The following is a 21,178-nucleotide window of genomic DNA, read 5'->3' as shown; positions in this document are numbered from 1 at the left end:
AGAACAACTGACTAAACTCAAGCATTGTTTGAACTTAGTAATAGGAAGAGGCTTTGTAAGCATGTCTGCTGGATTCTCCAATGTGTGAACCTTCTTGATAACAATATCTCCCGCAGCTACAACATCTCGGATAAAATGGTATCTGACATCAATGTGTTTGGTTTTGGCATGATATGTATCATTCTTAGTGAGATGGATAGCACTCTGACTATCTGAGAACACAGTAGTCTGACTCTGTGAAACACCAAGCTCCATAACCAAACCTCGTAGCCAAGTAGCTTCTTTGACACCCTCTGTTGCTGCAATGTATTCCGCCTCAGTCGTAGATAACGCAGCAATAGACTGAAGCGTAGCTTTCCAACTGATAGCACAATTACAAAGAGTGAAAATATAACTGGAAAGTGATCGACGTCTGTCAAGATCACCACCATAATCAGAATCTACAAAGCCCACAATGTCAGTAGATGCAGAAGAACTCCGATCAAAAACCAAGCCCAAAGAGGAAGTACCCTTTAGGTACCGTAGAATCCATTTAACAGCGTTCCAATGTTCCTTACCAGGGTTGTGCATATAACGGCTCACAACACTTACAGCATGAGCCAAATCAGGTCTAGTGCACAGCATAGCATACATAAGACTACCAACAGCACTAGAGTAAGGAACTTTTGACATATAAGCCACATCAACATCAGATTTAGGGCATGAATCGGAAGACAAATTAAAATGTGCACCAAGTGGAGTAGACACAGGCTTACAATTAGACATATTGAATCGATCAAGCACCTTCTCAACATAATTTTTCTGGGATAGATAAAGTTTACCAGCTTGACGATCCCTGTGTATCTCCATGCCAAGAATCTTCTTTGCTGCACCAAGGTCTTTCATCTCAAACTCATTGCTTAGTTGAGACTTCAACTTCTCAACAAGAGACACGTCAGCGGAAGCAATGAGCATATCATCAACATAAAGTAGAAGGTAGACAAAAGATCCATTAGAAAATTCTTTGAAATAGACACAACTGTCATATTGGCTTCTTGAGAATCCTTGCCCTAGCATACAAGCATCAAACCGCTTGTACCATTGCCTTGGAGCTTGCTTTAGCCCATAAAGAGACTTCTGCAGACGGCATACACAATGTTCCTTACCAGGAACCTCAAATCCCTCAGGTTGGTACATGTAAAGCTCTTCATCAAGCTCTCCATGTAGGAATGCAGTCTTTACATCAAGTTGCTCCAACTCCAAATCAAAAAGAGCAACAAAAGCAAGTAGTACACGTATAGAGGTATGACGAACAACAGGAGAAAAGATCTCGTTAAAGTCAATACCTTCACGTTGATCGAAACCTCGAACAACCAACCGTGCTTTCCACCGTGCTTTCTCAACCCCAGGGATGCCTTCTTTCTTCTTGTAAATCCACTTACAGCTTAATGGGCGTTTACCTTTTGACAACTCTACCAGCTCCCAAGTTTCATTCTTATGGAGACTTTCCATCTCCTCTTGCATAGCAACCAACCACTTGGACGAGTTGGCACAGGAAATAGCTTCAGAGTAGCAGGATGGATCACCATCAACCTCCTGTGCAACTGAAAGAGCATAAGCAACCAAGTGGGTTTCATCATCACTAGCATACCTAGCAGGTTTTTTAATTGTCCTCCTAGGCCGGTCTTGGGCAATAGAGTGCTCCCGTTGTGGCTGAACGAGAGGCGCAGTGCTAGTAGATGCATCATCTTTAGTATTACAATCAATGGTAGTAGTACTATCAGTAGGCTTGAACTCAAACTCCACCTTTTCTCCAGTACTCTGCATATCACCTGTACTGGGAGCAACACAATCTTTTCCAGAAGAAGGTAGTGCATTTTCATCAAAAGTGATATCGCGACTCAGAATGATCTTGTGAGAATCAGGAGACCATAGACGATATCCTTTTGACTCAGAAGCATAGCCAAGGAAAATGCATTTGACAGCTCTAGGGTTTAATTTACCCGTACTGGAATGAGCATAAGCAGGACATCCAAAAACTCGTAACATAGAATAGTCAACAGGATTACCTGACCAAACTTCTTCTGGAATTTTGAAATCGAGGGATGAATGTGGAGACCTATTTACCAAATAGGATGCAGTAGAAACAGCCTCGGCCCAAAAGTCACGTCGTTTCCATAACCCAGCATTAGAGAGCATACAATGAGCTCTCTCCAACAGAGTCCTGTTCATACGTTCGGCAACACCATTCTGCTGGGGTTTTCCAGGCAAGGTCTTGTGCCTGGCAATTCCTTGTGTTGCACAGAACTCAGTGAAATCTCTCTCACAGAACTCCAAGCCATTGTCTGTCCTGAGCTTCTTGACCTTTTTCCCTGTCTGAGTCTCAACGAGAATTTTCCACTTTTTGAAAATAGAAAATGCCTGATTTTTATGTTTCAGGAAATAGACCCAGACTTTACGAGAAAAGTCATCAATAATAGACATAAAATATCTACAGCCTCCCATAGACTGGACTTTAGTCGGTCTCCATAAATCAGAATGTATATATTCCAATACATCTTTAGTACGGTGTGTAGCAGTAGAGAAACTAACCCTCTTCTGTTTCCCAAAAACACAATGCTCACAAAATTGTAATTTACCCGTACCTGAACCGAGGAGGCCTTTCTTGCTCAGGATATGCATGCCTTTCTCACTCATATGCCCCAGACGCATATGCCATAGTTGAGTGAGATCAGCATCAGACACCGATGAGGATACCGCAACTGAACCTGTCACTGTACTGCCATGCAACACGTACAAGCTTCCAGAACGAGAAGCTTTCATAAGAACAAGAGAGCCTTTAATAACTTTCAGAACTCCACCTTCAGCTGTGTACTTGCACCCCAGAGATTCCAAGGTGCCCAATGAAATCAGATTGCGTTTCAAATCAGGAATATACCGAACATTGGTAAGAGTCCTGATAACGTTATCATGAGTTTTGATATGAACACTTCCAATTCCACTAACCTTGCATTGGGCATCATTACCCATCAAGACAACTCCACCATCAACTGGTTCCAGAGAGATGAACCAGTCTTTGTGTGGACACATGTGGAATGTACAACCAGAGTCCAGAATCCACTCAGTGTCGCTTCGTTTGTCACCGGAGCTAACAGATAACATCACATCGCCTTCTGAATCACTCTCAACAACACTAGCTTCAGCAGACTTCTTTTCTCTCTCTTGTTTGTTCTTCAGTTTGAAGCATTCAGTCACATCATGACCATGCTTCTTGCAGTACTTACAGGATTTGTTGGACTTACGTCCTTTGGACTTGGATCTAGATTTTTTATTGCTACTCTCCGTTTCAACTGAACGACCCCTAACAATCAAGCCTTCACCTTTATCCCCAGACTTAGTTTCTAAGTCAAATTTTTCTTTGGACAGTAGGTTCGACTTAACACTGTCGAAAGTTAGGACTCCAAGAGAATTACCATACAGCATAATTTCTTTGAAATGCTTGTATGATTCAGGGAGAGAAACAAGCAATAAAATAGCACGATCCTCATCGTCAATTACGACATCAATATTTTCCAAGTCCAATAAAATAGAATTGAATTCATCCAAATGAGACTGAATTGAAGTACCTTCCGTCATACGGATTGTGTACAGCCGCTCCTTCAGGCGCAGCTTGTTCGCCAGAGATTTGTCCATGTAGCGCGAATCCAGCTCGGACCATAAACCTGACGTAGTCGTCTCACCTATCACCTCACGTAGAACCGATTTAGACAGGCACAACTGAATGGTTGAACGTGCCTTGTCATCTAAATCTTCCCAATCTTCATCTGTCATTGTAGCCGGTTTCTTCTTCTTCCCAGCTAGCGCTTTCTTCAAACCGTTCTGGGTCAGAACGGCTTCCATCTGAACCTTCCAGATAGAAAAGCTAATTTTCCCGTCGAACTTCTCGATATCGAACTTGGTAACAGTCGACATCTTTGAAAATAACCCTCAATTAAACCGCTTTGATACCACTTGTTAGGAATATAGCGGAATAATGCGGAAGCGAATAATCGAACTTGAGAATTATAGAAGTTAAATAATAGGGACAATATATAAATAACAAATGAATCACTAAAATGGGAAAAATATAAAATATATATTAAACTCTCAAAAGGGAATTAATGAATATAATATATATATTTATATATGCTACGTGAGAGATGAGAGAAACAAATTAGAAGGATGAATTAATTGAATTGATGGTGCATTGAATACAAAGAAAAGGAACACTATTTATACAATGAAAATTGAGAGAAAAGTGCGGCAATGCAAGAAGGAGCAATGAAGACGGAGAACGTGTACAAATGCCATCAAAATAGGAGAAATGGTCCATGCAAATTGAGCCACAATCTCAACAATTACCAATCAATGACTTATGTTTTATGAGTAATATTACAATTGTCAAATAAGTACACATTATAATTACCAATCAATCATTCCAATCATGTGTATTTACTCAAGAAATTTCTATTTTTCTAAAAAAATATAAAACCCCCAAAAGAAAACAAAAATAAAAAAAGAAATGAAGTAAATTATACTTCTTGTTAGTCATATACAGTTCAATGTAGGCACTTCTTGTATGCTTCGCTGGAGTACGCCAATCTCCGCCACAATCAGTGGGGAAGAGGTGGAAAAGTACTACTGTTTAGCCGTTTAGGCAATGTGTGTGTGTGTGTGTATATATATACCTACAAACATTATATCACACATCGAACATATATAGTTTAATGATCAAGCAGAAGAGAAATGGAGCATAACAACATATCATCATCGTTGGTGGTTCTACGCAGAAACCTGTTGTGTGCCATCATCGTCCTCATTGTTACTTGTACTTTTCTCCAATCATCCTATGCAGGTAAGTGTTGTTGTTCAACCATATTTAATTAACCATTTAACCTTAATTCTAAAAGGCAATAATACATTAAATTGGGGCAACTGTACCCATCCAAATCCGATAACCACAAGGTTCCATTGTTGTCCTTTGATGACTAAGATTACAAGACAGGATTTAGTAGTTGTGGATTTCTAGTCACTTAAAAAATAAAAATCTTACTTAAATTTGCTGATCTGATCATCATCGACCTTCAACTTTATACTACTGCTCTTGAATTGCATGCAGTACGTCCATGCTACTCCGATCAAATGTCGACGACGAGGGTGACCATTTGTAATGACGATTATGGTTGGTATCAATTAAGTTTATTTGTGCTTAATTTTTTTAAGGATTATAGTTAGGTAGGTAGGTTACGTTGTTGGGGTTGGGTGTTAATGGATATGTTGATTTTGCAGGTGAGGATTGCCGTACTGAATACTACTACACAAGCTGTAATCATAGATCAGATCCATCTCCTCGTGCGGGTGCTCCGCCTACTCCTTTTTGGTCACCCAATAATAATAATGTTCCAATATTTCTTCCTGGTCCGATGTTTCCCCAGGCTCCACAATTTCCAGGCGGTAATTAATTAGCTATGAATATAATGAAGCAACTCCTTTAGCTCTCGATCTTACCCCACTCCTACGAGGAAGAGAATGAAGAAGAAGAAGAAAGAAGAAAAATCAGGTGTATGTTACGATCATGTGATTGTGATGAGTATGATCTAGATGCATGCCTCTTATGTCTATGGCTATCACGATTAATTATTTAATTTCACAAATGAATCCCATATGTTAGTTTGAGTTTGAATTGGTAATGAATGTTTATAAAAGATATATATTTCGAGAATGACAGTAGAAAAAACAACAAAATAAATATAGAGAAGGCTTTGAATAGTTTAGGACTACTAAAGATGAGAATAATATGAAATTCAAATTATCCATCCCGGTTCAAGGTGTACTAAGACAGCAGGTTACATCACAAAATCAAATTGTCACAATCACCTATATTTTATCTTGACCGTTGAAGTTATGAGTAGGTTTTGCTGAGCTTTATTTTAACTTAATCAAGACTTTTTTAGTTTAACACTGATTAAATTAATGGGTCATTCCATGGACTTCCAAGCTTTTAAGGGTTGATATCATTTTCTCTAATAATCCTACCCTGAAAAAGGTGATGAGTTTGATTGAGTGTAAATACAATTGCTCCTCGTTAAAGTAACGGTTCATTTCACCAAACAATGGCATTTGTTATCCCCTTCGCTTACTTGACACATACCATATTTGAAATGAAATTGCTACAGTTGATTGTCGTAGGGGATGTAGCTCAGATGGTAGAGCGCTCGCTTAGCATGCGAGAGGTACGGGGATCGATACCCCGCTTCTCCATCTCTCCTTTTGAAAAGTTTATTGGTTGCTGTTTGCTGAAATTAGGCGTATCACTGTCAGAATACTGTTTTGCTTTTATTTCTCTTTTTGATTGTTGCAAATGTTGTGGGGATGTAGCTCAGATGGTAGAGCGCTCACTTAGCATGCAAGAGGTACGGGGATCGATACCCCGCATCTCCAAATTTTGAAATCTCGAACCTTGGGTTTGGGGGTGTTTGGTTTCTTCAAATCACGGCAACAAGGACTAAGCCAGGCAGAGACAATAGGTGAGGAGGAATGGAGCTTTTATAGTGTGGGGATATTAATCTCATACTACTTTGTGGGGAAACCTTTGTTTCATTCACAATAGTGGAATTTACTTATATACATGAAAACTGTGTGTACCACATCCTAATTGTCACAAAGTTGTTAAGTTGATGGTAATGATGGCTTTCCAGGCTATTCAGCTCTGTCTAAAGAATAAATTCTGAAGCAGATTGTCCACCAAATCAGCCAATGCACCACCCACACTCATGTCTGTTTGACCATCCCATTTGAATGGCTTTGTTGGCTTGGTTGCTTCAACTAGTTCATCAATCGAAATCTCCGGTTTTGATCTCTTCAGGGGAGTGGGCTTCACATACTCTGGACAGTAATCCTGCAAATTCCAACATCAAAGCTTAGCTTTTTGTTCTCATTTTCTTCATGAAATCCTTGACAGATGGGGGGGAGAGAGAAAGAGGAATCATGAGACTGGGGCTTACCAGATCAGCATGCATTTTGTTCACAAATGTTTTAAAGATTCTGAAGTTGCTCCGGTGAAGAAGTTCATCAGATAAGCGAAGGTAAGTCATTCCAGACAACTTCAGCTTTGGTGGACCATTTTTGTTAACACCATTTGGCCTAGAATTAAGAAGGATTTGGTTATATCCTGGGCGATCGTATCTGGACAATGCATTTTCACCTGCAACCTCAATGCATTCTTTCCAGCCAGCACTCAGAACCTGCAAATAAGTATGTAGGCAAAAAGTGAAAACGAGCTCTGATGTGGTAAAAGATGAAAGCGAGCTTTGGTTTAGGCCAGGTTGACCTGCTGAACTAGTTCTTGTGGCCCGCTCTTGGCATTAGCTGGATGTTCGTCGTTTCTCATCTCAAGACAAGTGAAATTCAAAATGCCATAATGCCTTGCCAACATCCTTGCTATGGGATGATACCCATCTCTTCCATCCAAATTGTAGTATCCTGCAGTGAGCTCTGCAGCATGGGTGGCATCTTTATACCACCAATGGATACCTGATACCTGAACAATAAAAAATCATATGGAAACATGTAACTCGTGATTAGCCTTCTGAGAATCCCCTAGCTAGCACGGTCAAGGAACTTGTGGTAATCAAAGATTTTTACTTTGGCTGCTAGCTTGGTTCTGCATCCTAAGAAGGCTTTGTTGGCTTCATCGAGTATTTGATCACCGTGAAGCAGTATCTTGTTAGAGTACCAGGTCAAGAAGAACTTCCCTTTCTCTGTAAGGTATGTCCCATTTGGTCCAAAAAACCCCGTTTTTGCTGGTGTGTCGTTATACGTTCCTGCATCATCTGGAAGATCCCAGTCTGGATGCCCTGCCTCTATTGCAGCCTCTTTAAAATCTGCTCTCAGATACTTATCATAACACTGCAATGCATATCAAGTAAATCATCTACATATATCTGCAAAGCAAATAAGCAATTAACTAGTTCGCTCTATTAGTTGGTTCCAATTAGTCCATCTAACCTGAAATTCTCCAATACCAGGAAATTTCCAACCTTGATTCTCTTGGTAGGATGGATATCTAAGCTCTCCAGCAGGACCAAGCCCTACCTCAATATCTATTATGGCTCCACTTTCCAAAAAGTCTGACATGGTTTCTCTGAAGCTCTTCATAAAGTCACTATACACCTAACCATATCAAAAAATCAGAATTATAGTTCAAACCTAGAAGTATAGCAGGATTATCTGGTTTTGCAAGATTATTGAAGAATTAATTACCTCTACAGCAGTTCGACCTTCGAAGAGAGGCAGGTTATCCACACCGAGTGATAGGTACTCCTTATCTGGGTTACCTCCCCGGTTAGTATAGAAGATATCTGGATCTTTTTCTCCAACTGCAAGTACCCATTTGGGAAGTGGTATGAAAACAGAATCTCCTATGTTGCCACCACATTGGTGGAATGACATAATAGCTTGAATTTTAAGTCCACATTTTTGAACTAGTTTGAACAGTGTCCTGTAGGCCGACCAATTATAGTTCTTGGGGCCAAGGCCCTCTACAATTCCCCACCAGACATCCACCATGACCCCATCGACTCCAGCTGCTCTTAACTCCTTGAGCTGTATTAGAATCTTATTTTGGTTCGGGAAGACGTTGTCAACAGTAATGATGTCCAACTGTTTATCACCACCACCACCACAGGATGAGAGAATGAAAAACGTCGAATTAACAAGCATAGTTGATGAAAATTTTCATGTTAGCAGGGCTAAACTTTTAATTACACTTGACTGTATCAACTCGATCTTGGTAAGATCAATAGTACGTTTAAATCGACTTACCTGAAGCATTACATAAACAGGCACATAGTTCTCCAATGGTAGCTTGCTGCCCCTTGTAGCCATTCTCTGCATAAAAAGAGTGATCAAAAGGAAGTCTTTAGTCTTCGTCTTGTTAGCTATAATATAATTCAGGTAACCATAATTGATCACCTTTTTATACAAAGCTAAGGTTGATGATAATTTGTGAGCATATGTCAGTGGAAAACTTCTTTCACTTTGAAGTAGGGTAAGATGATAATTTGAAAAGTATGATTATGCTGAAAATATCTAATACAGGACAATAATTATGCAAAAGATGCTCTTGATTAAAGTCAAGATAGTTGGAGCATGAAAAGCATGAAGATATTAGTGTGGAAAATGACATAAATGACCCAAAACTTGAGAGCCATAATCTGTGTCATTTTCTAAGTTCTAATGGCCACAAATAGAGAAAAATGATTGGTAACACAAAAATTGCAACATGGGGTCAAGAATCCAAACATTGCACTTAAAATAACAGAAAAAAGAAAGGCAAAGTTACCTCTTCTGTAGTTGAAGCTTTGGTTGAAATGGATTGAGTAACTCCAGCCAATATTGACGTTCTGCGAGAACTTAGGCTAGTGTTAGGCCAAAGAAGAAGGTTGTATCTTTCAGGCATGGTTGGGGGGAAGGGGCAGTGCTTAAATAGCATGTTCTTGTTAGGGAAAGAGTTGAGCTCTGAGAAAACAATGCTTGACATGGTGGATTATTGCTTAACAAAAGCTGATTGTGAAGTGGTGTGTTGAGGCCATGCATGAATATATATACAACATTGCAAAATGAAGAAGAGGAACCAAAAGTTAGAGTAAAGACAGGCATGATGATGTAGAAATAATAATAATGAAATAATTTGTTGTTGTGCTATTTATAATTTATGGAGAGATTTAGTGATGGAGAAATGGAGTCATCTAGCTGCCACTGGAAGAGATGACAGATTGACAGCGAGTTCTGAAACTCACGGTGGGTTCTTAACTTGCTGAGGATTGAAGCTTTCATGTACACAAAAATAACTAATAATTTATCACCCAAAATTTTTTTTTTTTCTTATTTGTTTTCTTGGATTGTGACTTGTTGGGGAGGTTGTAGATGTGGGTTTTTTGAGTTCAGCCAACTGAAGCCCATCCAAAACTTGGGCTTCAATTCTGGCTTGCCTATTTCATAATTATTCAATTTATTAATTTAAGAAAATAAAGATGTTCCATTTTTACATAAGGAATTATATATGTTAGCATTAGTAATACAAAAACATAAAATCAAAAAACTCAAAAAAGATAAGTACCAATCTAATCAGCACTTTACCCCTTAGTTTGAGTATGGTATAAACTTGTGCCTCTTACAATTAGAGTCTGCTCAAAATATATAGAAAAAAAAAAGAGAAAAAAAAAAGAGAAAAGAGTGAGAACAAAAATAGAGGTACATGTGGGTACATCTACTAATAATATTGAATGAAACGACCAAAGGACTGACAAGGCCATTTGCCAGCTTCATACCTTCGTAGGATGGACCATGGTCCATGGCAGACAATACTGTCAGCCTAGTTTTTCTATTACCCGTACCCTTTCAACACTACAGTTATTCCCCAATCATTCTTTTTTCTTTTTTTTACAAAATAATATTAATTCATCAAGAATAAACTAGTGACAAAATAAGTAAAACATGATTATTTCTTTTTAAATAATTATGAATTTGATTATTATTAATAGTTTTTCAGTTGCGTCAAAAATTAAGGATATTGTTCACAATTAGGGAGAAGAGAAGAAGAAGAAGAAAGTAAAATAATTTTTTTTTAAAACTTTTTTGCGGGATAGTGTTCACATGCTACAATGCGTGATTGCCACCTTTGCCAACCAACCAGAAAAAACCCACTCATTACCCCCATACCTCACCCACATTAACCATGAGATGACAAGAAACAAAGAAGAAAATAAAGAGTGAAAGGAGGAGCATAGCAACACAGAGACAAAAAGCAGAAACAGAAGATACTATAGAAGGAGTGTACTCACCAGATAGATCAGTGTCCAGTGAGCTGGAAAACCCGTCATTTCTGAACCCCGTTGGTAGTTTCCTCAGAAAATTTTAAAAAAAGGTGTAGCCATGATGTGTTACATAGGGAAAGCGACGAAGATCTTCATCTTCATAGTCACGGTTCTGGTGGTTACTGGGCTTGTCTTGGGATTCGGGCTCCTTCGCCATCGCACTCACAAGGAAAGCAACAAATCTTGCTACGGCGATTCCTGCAACCCGATTACTTCAAATCCGGACCCCCAAGCTTCTCCCATTGTTATCCCCAATCCAAGCCCTAATCCCCCGCCAATCACCGCCTCCCCGTCCTCATCCAATCCCATTACGCAGCTGCCGCCGCCTAGCTCCGACAATAATCCTAATTCAGCTCCTCCTCCTCCTCCGCTGCCGCCTCAGTTGCCGGATACGCAACCGCCGCCGCCTCAACCGCAGGACACGCAACCGCCGCCGCCGCCTCCTTCCGTATCGGCTCCGCCCCCAACATTGAGTCCTCCCGGCGCAGCACTGGTGGCCTCAGGTCCGGTCCATTCTTAGCTAGCTAGTCCTTGGAATAGTGCAATTTTTTCTATTGATCCATTGGTTTTTTGAAATTTTTTCAATTTTCCCCCTTTCATGTTTTCCCCATTGTAATTTGGATGAGCTTCTCCAGGATCTGTATAGAGAAATTGCAATCTCTGAACTTTGATTTCCCCCTTTTTTTCTCTCTCTCTCTCTCTCTCTTTTTTTTTTCAATTACACCTATCAAATTCGAATTATATCATTTTTGCATTATTAATAATATTATTAAATCCTAAAATCAATGCATATGTATTTTTTTTTATTACTATGAAAAATATAAAAAAAAATACGAGAGAATTTTAATTTATGAAAAATTAATTCTCAAAATTAATACTAACAACGAATATACAAGGCGTGTAACACTTATATTTTCTTTAAAATTAATTCGATGGTGTTTAGACCATTGAAGCGTCAATTTTTCAAATTATAATCAATACCAACAAATATATTTGAGCACTTAAATATATCATTTTTAACGAACTTATACAAATTAACACTTCGCAATTTAGATATGAAATGTTAGTAGAATCTAAATTTTTTTAACCTAAGTTGTGGCCTTAACTTTTCTAGATTGTCAATTTTCAAACTAACATTCGATGTGTCCGGTTGGCAAGTGGACACAAGTCCAAACCTTTTTTGCCCAAAAAGCACCTTACGGGTGTCAATTTTTGGACGAACATTTAACGCAATTGGGTGTGAGTGCACATGAGTCTAAACTCCTTTTTTTTTTTTTTTTTTTCTCATTTTAAGATTTGATTTGCACATATGCACACCAAAGAGAGCCTCTACTACAAAATGGTAATTTTAAAGGCAATTATAAACCAATTTTCCAACATTTATTTGGTATGTACTTATGCTACGATAAGTACATGACAATGGTGTCATATGTGGAGGCGATCTAGGCGGATATCACTATTCTTAAATTTTATACATAAGTATGTATGTAAACATATTGTGTATATATTAGTATATTGTGATGTATCATCAAAAGGTGTTGATTATTCCATGAATATGGTAATTAAGTATGTGTAATATAGTTCTTAGAGATTTTTGTGATTTATTATATACACACTATTAAATACTACCTCCGTCCCAAAATGATTGTCTGGTTCGTTTAACGAGGCTTGACTGAAGTAATTTTAATCCAATTTTTCATATTATTAAGTTTAATATTAATATATAAAATTTATATATTTAGAAACTACATTAAAAGTACTATTAAATACAAAAAATTAAATTTAAAAATAATAAAAAATTACTAAAGAAAATAAGCAAAAAAGGAAGAGTTAGTTTGACCAATGAATAGTAAATAGGACAGGTAAAATGGGACAGAGAGAGTAGTAATTATACATGTTTCTCCTCATCCAAAATATGTATTCAAATAACTCAAAAAAAAATTAGGATAAATAGTACTTTTAATATAATTTATTTTTTTTGAAAGATAAATTAGACATATAATTTATTTTTGGTTAACTCAAAAATATAATTTATTTTTGGTTAAGTAAATTAGACATAACAAATGGTTCGAAGAGAAGAGTAAAAAAGTTTATTCTTTAATTTGGTGAAATTGGGAGTGTGTGCAGGAGTGGGAAAGACGTAGTCAAACGTTGGGAAGAGTGGCCAACATTTTTACGTTTAGAGCATAGTCAAACGTCCAACATAGAATAGCCGAGCAGTGGTCACGGGTCATTTCATTTGGATCATCCCACTCCAAACATTTGTAATTTGAATTATAATTCCAACTTAATTCGTTGAGCTCTTCAATTAAGTTGTTTGATTAGAGAATTTTACATTCTACTATGAGTTTTTATACTTGTTAGCATGCTTGTTTATCTACATTTGTTATCCTACTATTGGGATCAAATCCTTTAGTACTTACAAAAGTAGTTGCATTTTATTCCTCTACTTTCAAACAATGAAATAAAAAAGAAGAGAAAAAAATAAAAATAAAAATGTCATTGTCCATGCATTAAATATAGAATTTTAATATATATATGTATATATATGCATTAAATATAGAATTATTTGTTTGTTTTTATTATGTATTATATTATATATTTTTATAGAAAAAATAAAAATAAAAATATCATTGTCACAATCCTATTATCCATCTGAGAGTGTTAACTGGGACATCGGATGCCACTAGACCACAAGTATATTTATATTACATTCATTACAAGTATTAATTAATACAATTAATTGTATATTTATATAAATATTAATATAAAGTATATTTATTATATAAATTATATAAAGTTATAAATTATATATTTTATAAACTGTACGGAGTATAACTTAATAATATTATAATTACAAAATAAAAATATTACATGTAAACTATATTAGTATTAAATATAAATTATAATTATATATTAAAAATTAAAATATAATCATGTGTGTGTGTAGTAGTAGTGTCTAATTTGATTTGAACATACATGCTATTTGTTCAAAAAGTTTACTGTGTTTGGATAGAAATAGTGTTAGTTGTTAATTACTGTAAAAGGTTTAGGCTTTGATTCCTAAAATATACAAAAATTTAAAATTATAACAATATAAATTAGTAAAAAATAAATAAACGGTCTGGCCCGCCAACCCATCCAACATGGGTTGGGTTGTGATTTTTCCAATCCAACCACTGTCGGACCAACTCGTATGGTCGGACTAGACTGTTTTGACAGCTCTGTTTAGTACCCAAAAAATTGATTTTTTTTTAAATTTTCTATTTTACATTCGACAGATGAGGGACACCCCAAATACAATCTCTACTAACACTCTTCCGTACCCCCACCCCCTCTACAGGGTACGTCATCTTGGTCGTCCCTCGATATTCATAATTACTACCAAATAAAATAACTCATTTTACTTAAATTCATTACTATTATTAAGTATTTGATTCTCATTACCCTTCCGATCTAATATTTGAACCAAACACATCCTAAATATGTCTAAAAATCAAAGGAAAGTGACTAATTAAGTGCTCTATTAGTCATCTTCATGGATTTAGAGTGGTTGAAACCTTCTTGTCATCTCTTTCATGGATTCTTCAAGACGATTTTATGTACACTACTTAACACGTAAGAAGAACAGTTTATTGCTAATCCTTCGCAAATCGTTACGTTGTTGTTATCATCAAAACCTATCTCTTGAACCCTTGTATTCTTGTCAAAATAGGAAACCAAACTCGTATATAATTTTCGGTACAAATTGGGAAAACAGTACAGCCGGTGCACTCAACAGTCAACATTTATTTTCTTATTCTTTTTTCCAACTAGGCATCTTTTATTATACGGATTACGGAGCGTATAATTATTTTTATTCATTAAGCAAATTTTCTAATGAATAAATCTATTTTTATTTTTGTGGCTATTTTCTTGGACCGAAGATGAATATGACGTCCTCGGCTATATAAAATTTCCAGAAACGGCATGGAGCATGGCTGCCTCTGTGTTTATAAATACGGAGTAATAATTAAAAATAAGAATTAAAAAAGAAAATGGTGATGTAAGCACTATATTCTACTCCAGAGCGTTTACTTTTGGACCGCCACTCTTATTAATGTGGCCGTCAAATTAAATTTCCGCCGGCCAATCCAAACATTGAAGAAACACCATGGAAACCGATGATTCGAACTGGCTTATTGACTATGAAATGATGGACGATATCTCCTCCGCCGTGTCCGCCACCGCAAGCTTCCCGTCGTCGGCCACCATTGACTTCAGCTGGGTTTCTCAAACCGCCAACTATTCCTCCACTGCAACGTGAGTGTTACTTGCACTGCACAGCCTCTTAGAATGCATTCTCTTTCTCAAGTATCTATCTAAGCGATCACAGAACTCGTAAATTAGTAACTTGCTTCAGTTGATATTAAAATTGTTATGAAATATGTTTTGAAGCGTTTTTTTTTTGGCAGTCATGTTATGATGTTTAGGAGTAAAGCTGACAACTTTAGCTGGTATTGTGAATTGGGCTGCCAAAAGTTTCATCTCTTTATAGATTTTGTTAAAGGGGTGTTCTAAAAAGGGGGTGTTCTTTTCTGATGAGTCTGCAATCTATTTCAGAGGGTCAGCTGCCGGGCAATTATTTGAGGAAACTGAAGTGTGTAAAGAGGCAAGGTCACGAAAACGGTATTTAAATTAAAGTACCTTCAATTCTTTTGAGTCTGTCTTAGGTAATTAACAGCTGAATCGTCTGTAATTGCATAGTATATATGTACAATGATGTTCTTCAATTCTTGCAAGAAATAGGAAAAAAAAAACAAGATTGCAAGATGTTGAAGCTTGTAGCTTCTGATTGGTTTTTGTTACACTCAGTTCTATCATCATTGTTGGCGTGGTGTCTCTTTTATGCTTTGTTATATATTCAGGTTGAAGTTAGAGGCATGCATCCCATCTGGAAGCAATAAGGCATGTCGGGAGAAAATGCGGAGGGACCTAATTAATGAGAGGTAGGTACTATACGGTCCAATATAATGCTCTCTAATGCCATATATATATATATATATATATATGCATGCTTCAATTCATATCTCATTCATATATAATTTGAAGGTTCCTAGAATTGAGTTCCATCCTTGAGCCTACAAGGCCGCCAAAAACAGACAAGATTGCCATACTGAGTGGCGCTGTTCACATTGTGACTTCACTACGAACTGAAATCGAGAAGCTGAAGGAGTCCAATTTGGAAATGGTGGAGAAAATTCATGAATTAAAGGTGGACTTTCTACTTGTTATCCAACTACATATCAGATCAGATTTGTAGGGAAATATATATATATCATACCATACTCTTTTGGATTTTCAGGCAGAGAAAATGGAGCTCCGTGATGAGAAGCAAAAGCTGAAGGAAGATAAGAGGAAACTGGAGCAGCAAGTTAATGCCACCATGTTTGCAAAGCCTGCAGCAAGCTTCTCTCATCCAATCTTAAACTTGGAAGGGCAAGTCGCTGCAGGGAAGAAGATGATGCCTGTTGTTGGTTACCCTGGCTTTGCCATGTGGCAGTTTATGCAACCTACTATTGTTGACACTTCCCAGGATCATGTCCTCCATCCTCCAGTTGCATAACTTTTTGGAGTCCATCCCGGCCTGGAATATACATATGCATGTTTTAAGTTATTTTAATAATATCATCTATTAAGAACAATTAAACTACTTGATTGTGTGAAGTGTGAACTACTTGATCCGATCCCGTGGATCTGTTTGTCCTGTTTTTTTTTTAATGGCTTTCTGCAGTGATGAGTTATGGATGGAGACTCATATCTTTTATCTTCTGATTTTAATTTGAGCTAGCGATCTTATGTTTTCTCAATAACGTTATATGTTTGGGTATGCATAATCCGGATCTGTCGGAAATTAAGTGGATAGGGAATATCAGATCAGATGAATGTGTAATTAAAATGGAAACAAAAGTTCAAACCATCACTCAGGATAAGAAATCATAATAGAGAGCAGTACAACATGCATCTGTAATGGTGTGTACAGTAAAATTAAATTAAAGCCTAAAGAGCGAACATGAAGAAGATAAAGGCGAAGGCCGCCGCAGCAACGACATTGACTTTGTTGGCCGATGAGGGTAGAGGAGGCAGCTGAGATTCACGATCACCGCCAGCCGGAGCCGGAGAAATCGTCCTTGGGAAATCCAGCGCCGGCGGTGATGCTGCAGCAGCGGTTGACGGGTCTTCCGCTACCGGTGACAGGGCAGCTGGGCTTTTTGCAGTTGCCTTGGACGACGACGGTGATGCCGCGGGCAGTGCAGGGGCTATTTCCGGCGCCGGAGAGTTGACCGGAGCGGTGGCGGACGGCGATGGAGCTGATGATGGCACGGAGGATTCCGACGGTGTCGGAGCGGTTGTAGAAACGGCTGGCGGCGGTGCAGCGGCGGCGAGGACATTTACTTGGAGTTTCATTCCCATGGAACAATGTCCCATGGTCCCACATATGAAGTATCTCTTGCCGGCGGCAGTTAGAGGCACAACGGTATTCCCGCCGGAATTAGTTGAAAGTGGATTTGCTGACGTGCACGAATCGTAGCCAGTCTTGGAAACTTCATTCACATCATGCATCGGTGAATACGTAAAGACTTCAATTCAACAAAACAAAACACCAAAAACATTCATTTTAGTACAGCTGACAATTAATGCAACAACATAAATGTTAAAGAACGAATTGAACTTACTGAGATTATCTCCGACCGTAAATGTTTCAGATGATGCCCAAGATTGGAGATCGGTAGATGTATCCCATCCACCATTTGGACCACCCACGGTGTGATTTGCTGCCATGGATGATCCAACCACCATGCTTATTGCAGCCAAGCTCATCATCAATGTTCTCAGCATTGCCATTTTAGGATCTGTATGTATGTTTTCTACACCACAAAATATCTCTAAATTTGCTTCTTAGGCTCTGATCTCTTTTAGACTTAGATTTGGTTTATGGCAATGTCTCCTATTTATATGTACGCCAAAGAATGGGACAACCACCTTTGACAATGCTAAAATTGATTTTGTATATTTTTTTTAGATATCCACAGATAATTGGTCTGCAGGTTCTTCGCACTCTTCCAGTGTTTCTGGTTTTTTCTTTTTTTTTTTCTTTTTTTTTTTTGGTATAAAATTGTATATTTCCATGGGAGTTATAGAAATATGCATATTGCATAGGCTTTGGTTGGTTCATGGCAGGCATGTCCTGGAGAAGACTTTTTCGTGGAGATGGTCACCATAACTCACCTAATCATTATAGCCAACCACTACTACTTGAATATATTTAAATAAAAAGAGGGGGAATTTTAATGCCACTAGAAAAGTATCATGCATGTGACTTTGTGATTAATATTTACTAATCACATGGCTAAGACTAATTAGAAGGGTTCAAATATCTCAGTTCCAACTCTTAATAATCTAATTAATATCCAATTTTTTCGACCCTAACCAAGTTGGTCGGACAATTAATTTTGTAATCACAAGGTTTCAACTCTTTGTAAGAGTTGTTTATTGACCTTCTTGATTTAAACAAGTCAACTATAAGCAATTTATGATGTGTTACCTCATTGCGATCCTTTACCAACTAGGGCCACAAAGCAAACTTCACACAGAACACGTTTAGATAGCGGTTGTAGACTTTCCCGTAAATCAAATGAATATCTCATTTTTATTATTTGGACCAAGAAATTAAACCTTAAATTTGTCCCAAAATGGGTGGCTAAGTGGATGTATCATTATTCTTTGTACTCAAAAGTCACAATGACTTCAATTATTACAACTCTTGGTTGAACCTGTCACACTACTCGAACAAGGTCTCCGTCGCACAAGATCTTCATAACGGGGTTGGGCTTATCTAACACATATCTTTGAATAGTAAATGTAGCTTCCCTCGTTTCCCCAAAAAAAAAAAAAATCTTAAATTTAGATATATTGAAAGATTTGTTAAAATTGATATGATAAGTAGTATAGTTGCGGTAGTTGGGACTGAAATCTTGCAGTTGATAGTAGTTAGAAATGAAGTCCATCGAAGTATGTTTTCCATCTTATAATTTTGTAAATCCTGGTGGAATGGGAATGGGTGGGTTGGTGTTTTAGTTGAGCATCATCATATATGTATTCCATCTTCAATTGGCCTTGGGTTCTTGAGTAGGTTATCTTATTAGTTACACTATTTTTGTTTGCTTAAAAAAATGTGATCCAGAATTCAAATCCATGTTTATTTAACAATGTCTTTGGTAGAATTGTCTTAAATAAGATATGGCTAAAATTTGATTGAATTAATTTATTTCACAAAATACAAATACCAATGTAGTATAAAAGAAAAATTAATTAAAGTCATAATTAAATTTGCATAAAATACAATGGTTATAATTGATATATATATATATATATATATATATATATATATATATATATATATATATATATATATATATATATATAAATAATCTTCATCAGGAGTATTCCACTCTAATTAAAAGTTTATTATTAGTAGCATGACAATATAAATTTACTGAATCACATAATATAAATTGTAGATTGATACAACTTAATCGTGAAAGATGTACATGTTGATCATAATATATGTAAATAATAAATGTGTAATCTATTAAAAAGTTGAAACTCTTGACAACATAACACATGTTATAATTTAATATTACAAAATACTCCGTAACAAACAATTACACTAAGTAATAACTCTACAACCCCTAAGAGTTCCTTAAAAATAGTATACTTTCCTTTAATTTATAAATACTCCATAACAAACAATTTATTCTTATTTGGTATTACATTTTTCAGTCAAAGTATTACATTTTTATATTGACTAGACCCGTCTCACAAATCCGTAAGATGATCTCACATGAGACTTATCATTCAATTTGATACTACGTATTAATTAGGATAATGCCTATCAAAATGAATACGGAAAATTATTTTGTGGACCCGAATCTAAAAATACACAATTTATATATTGTATATTCACAATTTTTATATACTAAATGTTCACAATTTACATAATGAATGTTCACAAGTTTATATATACTAAATGTTCATAATTTATATACTAAATATTCACAATTTAAATTGTAAATATTCAATATATAAATTACGTATTTTGATCTGAGTCCACTTGTAAGGTGGACCGGATCATGGCATAACTATTGAATGAATACAACTAATTAATGGACGATTAGCCAAGACTTAGTCCGTTTCCTAATGACTCAACTTGCTATAATAATTCGCGTTAATGCGAAATCGTGTTGCCGAATGCACATGGAAGCAGCTCAAATTAATATTTTATAAAATCTTATCTTATTATGAAAATATATAATGCAAATTTTCTTTGGGAAAAAACTAATTAATTCGTAGGATAGCAGTCCATCCTAATGTATATATAGTTACGTTGCCACATTCATTAATCAAACAAATTAAAGATTAAACTAAGAAATAATAAAAAAAAATTATAAATTTAAACTTTTAATTAAGACAGTATTAAATCCATACACTATGATGTCTTATCAACATAATTAATATATTACTTATAATAAATAAATATTTAACTATTAACTTAAACTTTTAGTTAAAACAGAACACATCATTTAATTAGTTTAAAGTTAACCAACCTAATATCTTTAAATTATCCTTTACGCACCTGACTCCATTTAAGCTTCCGTCGGAATAACAGGTGTGCAATCGGAGTTCAATTCTTTGGCTTCTTCCAGCTGCCCCATTATATTATAAATGGATTTGTGAAAGGAGATTTTATATGCAAGTGCATGGTAAAATAAAGTACGTACGTGTACTGGAAGTACTAAAAACAGCACATCTATGTACTTCAGATTTAGCTATCACAAATTAAACCTACCTAATTGAAATAATACTAAAAAACTATTATTCTCCCCTCCTCAATTGGCAATAAAACTACCTTTTTATATTAATTGTGACAGATACTCTAATAAAAGAAACACACATAAATGGACTAGTTCATGAGATTGACTCGATTAAAATAATCATAGAAATAATTATTACTTGCAAAGTTAAAAAAAAAAAAAAAACATTAAGGAATAATTCATCTCCATGAAGGCCCACTGCTCCTTTATGAAGGAATGACCATGAATAAATCACTCATTGGGAAGAATGGGAGGGAGACACTAAACCTTGTCTCATGACCCTAGCCGACAAAGGAGCACAATGAAGTAAATCAACTTAATTAGATTATTCATAAATAGTTGACTGGCTCAGTCGAAGAAGGTACCTTG

At 36.4% G+C, this 21,178-nt stretch overlaps 3 protein-coding genes and 2 non-coding genes across 9 annotated transcripts; 3 read left to right on the top strand and 2 right to left on the bottom strand.

Moving 5' to 3' along the window:
* The first annotated feature begins 6,206 nt into the window (after positions 1–6,206).
* On the top strand, positions 6,207–6,279 carry TRNAA-AGC. The gene has a single exon. It is a non-coding gene; the product is annotated as a tRNA-Ala (tRNA).
* A 107-nt stretch (positions 6,280–6,386) lies between these two features.
* TRNAA-AGC lies at positions 6,387–6,459 on the top strand. The gene has a single exon. It is a non-coding gene; the product is annotated as a tRNA-Ala (tRNA).
* Positions 6,460–6,546: 87 nt separating this feature from the next.
* Positions 6,547–10,997, bottom strand: LOC116005783 (beta-amylase-like). Of its 5 annotated transcripts, none has more exons than XM_031246029.1 (10): positions 10,863–10,997; positions 10,159–10,205; positions 9,362–9,422; positions 8,842–8,907; positions 8,281–8,679; positions 8,026–8,190; positions 7,663–7,926; positions 7,349–7,558; positions 7,023–7,262; positions 6,547–6,916 (listed from the first exon to the last, which is right to left on the bottom strand). In XM_031246029.1, the coding sequence occupies exons 1-10, from the start codon at positions 10,899–10,901 to the stop codon at positions 6,722–6,724; spliced, it is 1,686 nt and encodes a 561-aa protein (XP_031101889.1). In that variant the 5' UTR covers positions 10,902–10,997; the 3' UTR covers positions 6,547–6,721. The 5 variants fall into 5 exon arrangements, with proteins under 5 accessions (XP_031101889.1, XP_031101893.1, XP_031101897.1 ...); XM_031246033.1 differs by lacking the exon at positions 10,863–10,997 and adding an exon at positions 10,350–10,382; XM_031246037.1 differs by lacking the exon at positions 10,159–10,205 and having other exon boundaries at positions 10,863–10,954.
* Positions 10,998–14,952: 3,955 nt separating this feature from the next.
* On the top strand, positions 14,953–16,715 carry LOC116011292 (transcription factor bHLH115-like). The gene is made up of 5 exons (XM_031250845.1): positions 14,953–15,197; positions 15,498–15,563; positions 15,803–15,883; positions 15,987–16,149; positions 16,240–16,715. The coding sequence occupies exons 1-5, from the start codon at positions 15,049–15,051 to the stop codon at positions 16,498–16,500; spliced, it is 720 nt and encodes a 239-aa protein (XP_031106705.1). The 5' UTR covers positions 14,953–15,048; the 3' UTR covers positions 16,501–16,715.
* Positions 16,716–16,833: 118 nt separating this feature from the next.
* LOC116011174 (blue copper protein-like) lies at positions 16,834–20,649 on the bottom strand. Its single transcript, XM_031250702.1, has 3 exons — positions 20,572–20,649; positions 17,612–17,803; positions 16,834–17,515 (listed from the first exon to the last, which is right to left on the bottom strand). The coding sequence occupies exons 1-3, from the start codon at positions 20,579–20,581 to the stop codon at positions 16,935–16,937; spliced, it is 783 nt and encodes a 260-aa protein (XP_031106562.1). The 5' UTR covers positions 20,582–20,649; the 3' UTR covers positions 16,834–16,934.
* Positions 20,650–21,178: the final 529 nt, after the last annotated feature.

Source organism: Ipomoea triloba, chromosome 2 (genome assembly GCF_003576645.1).
Source record: "Ipomoea triloba cultivar NCNSP0323 chromosome 2, ASM357664v1".
In the NCBI taxonomy this organism is placed as follows: Eukaryota; Viridiplantae; Streptophyta; class Magnoliopsida; order Solanales; family Convolvulaceae; genus Ipomoea; species Ipomoea triloba.
The sequence above is the reverse complement of the archived record's forward strand: the minus strand, read 5'-3'. Positions and strand labels throughout refer to the sequence as shown.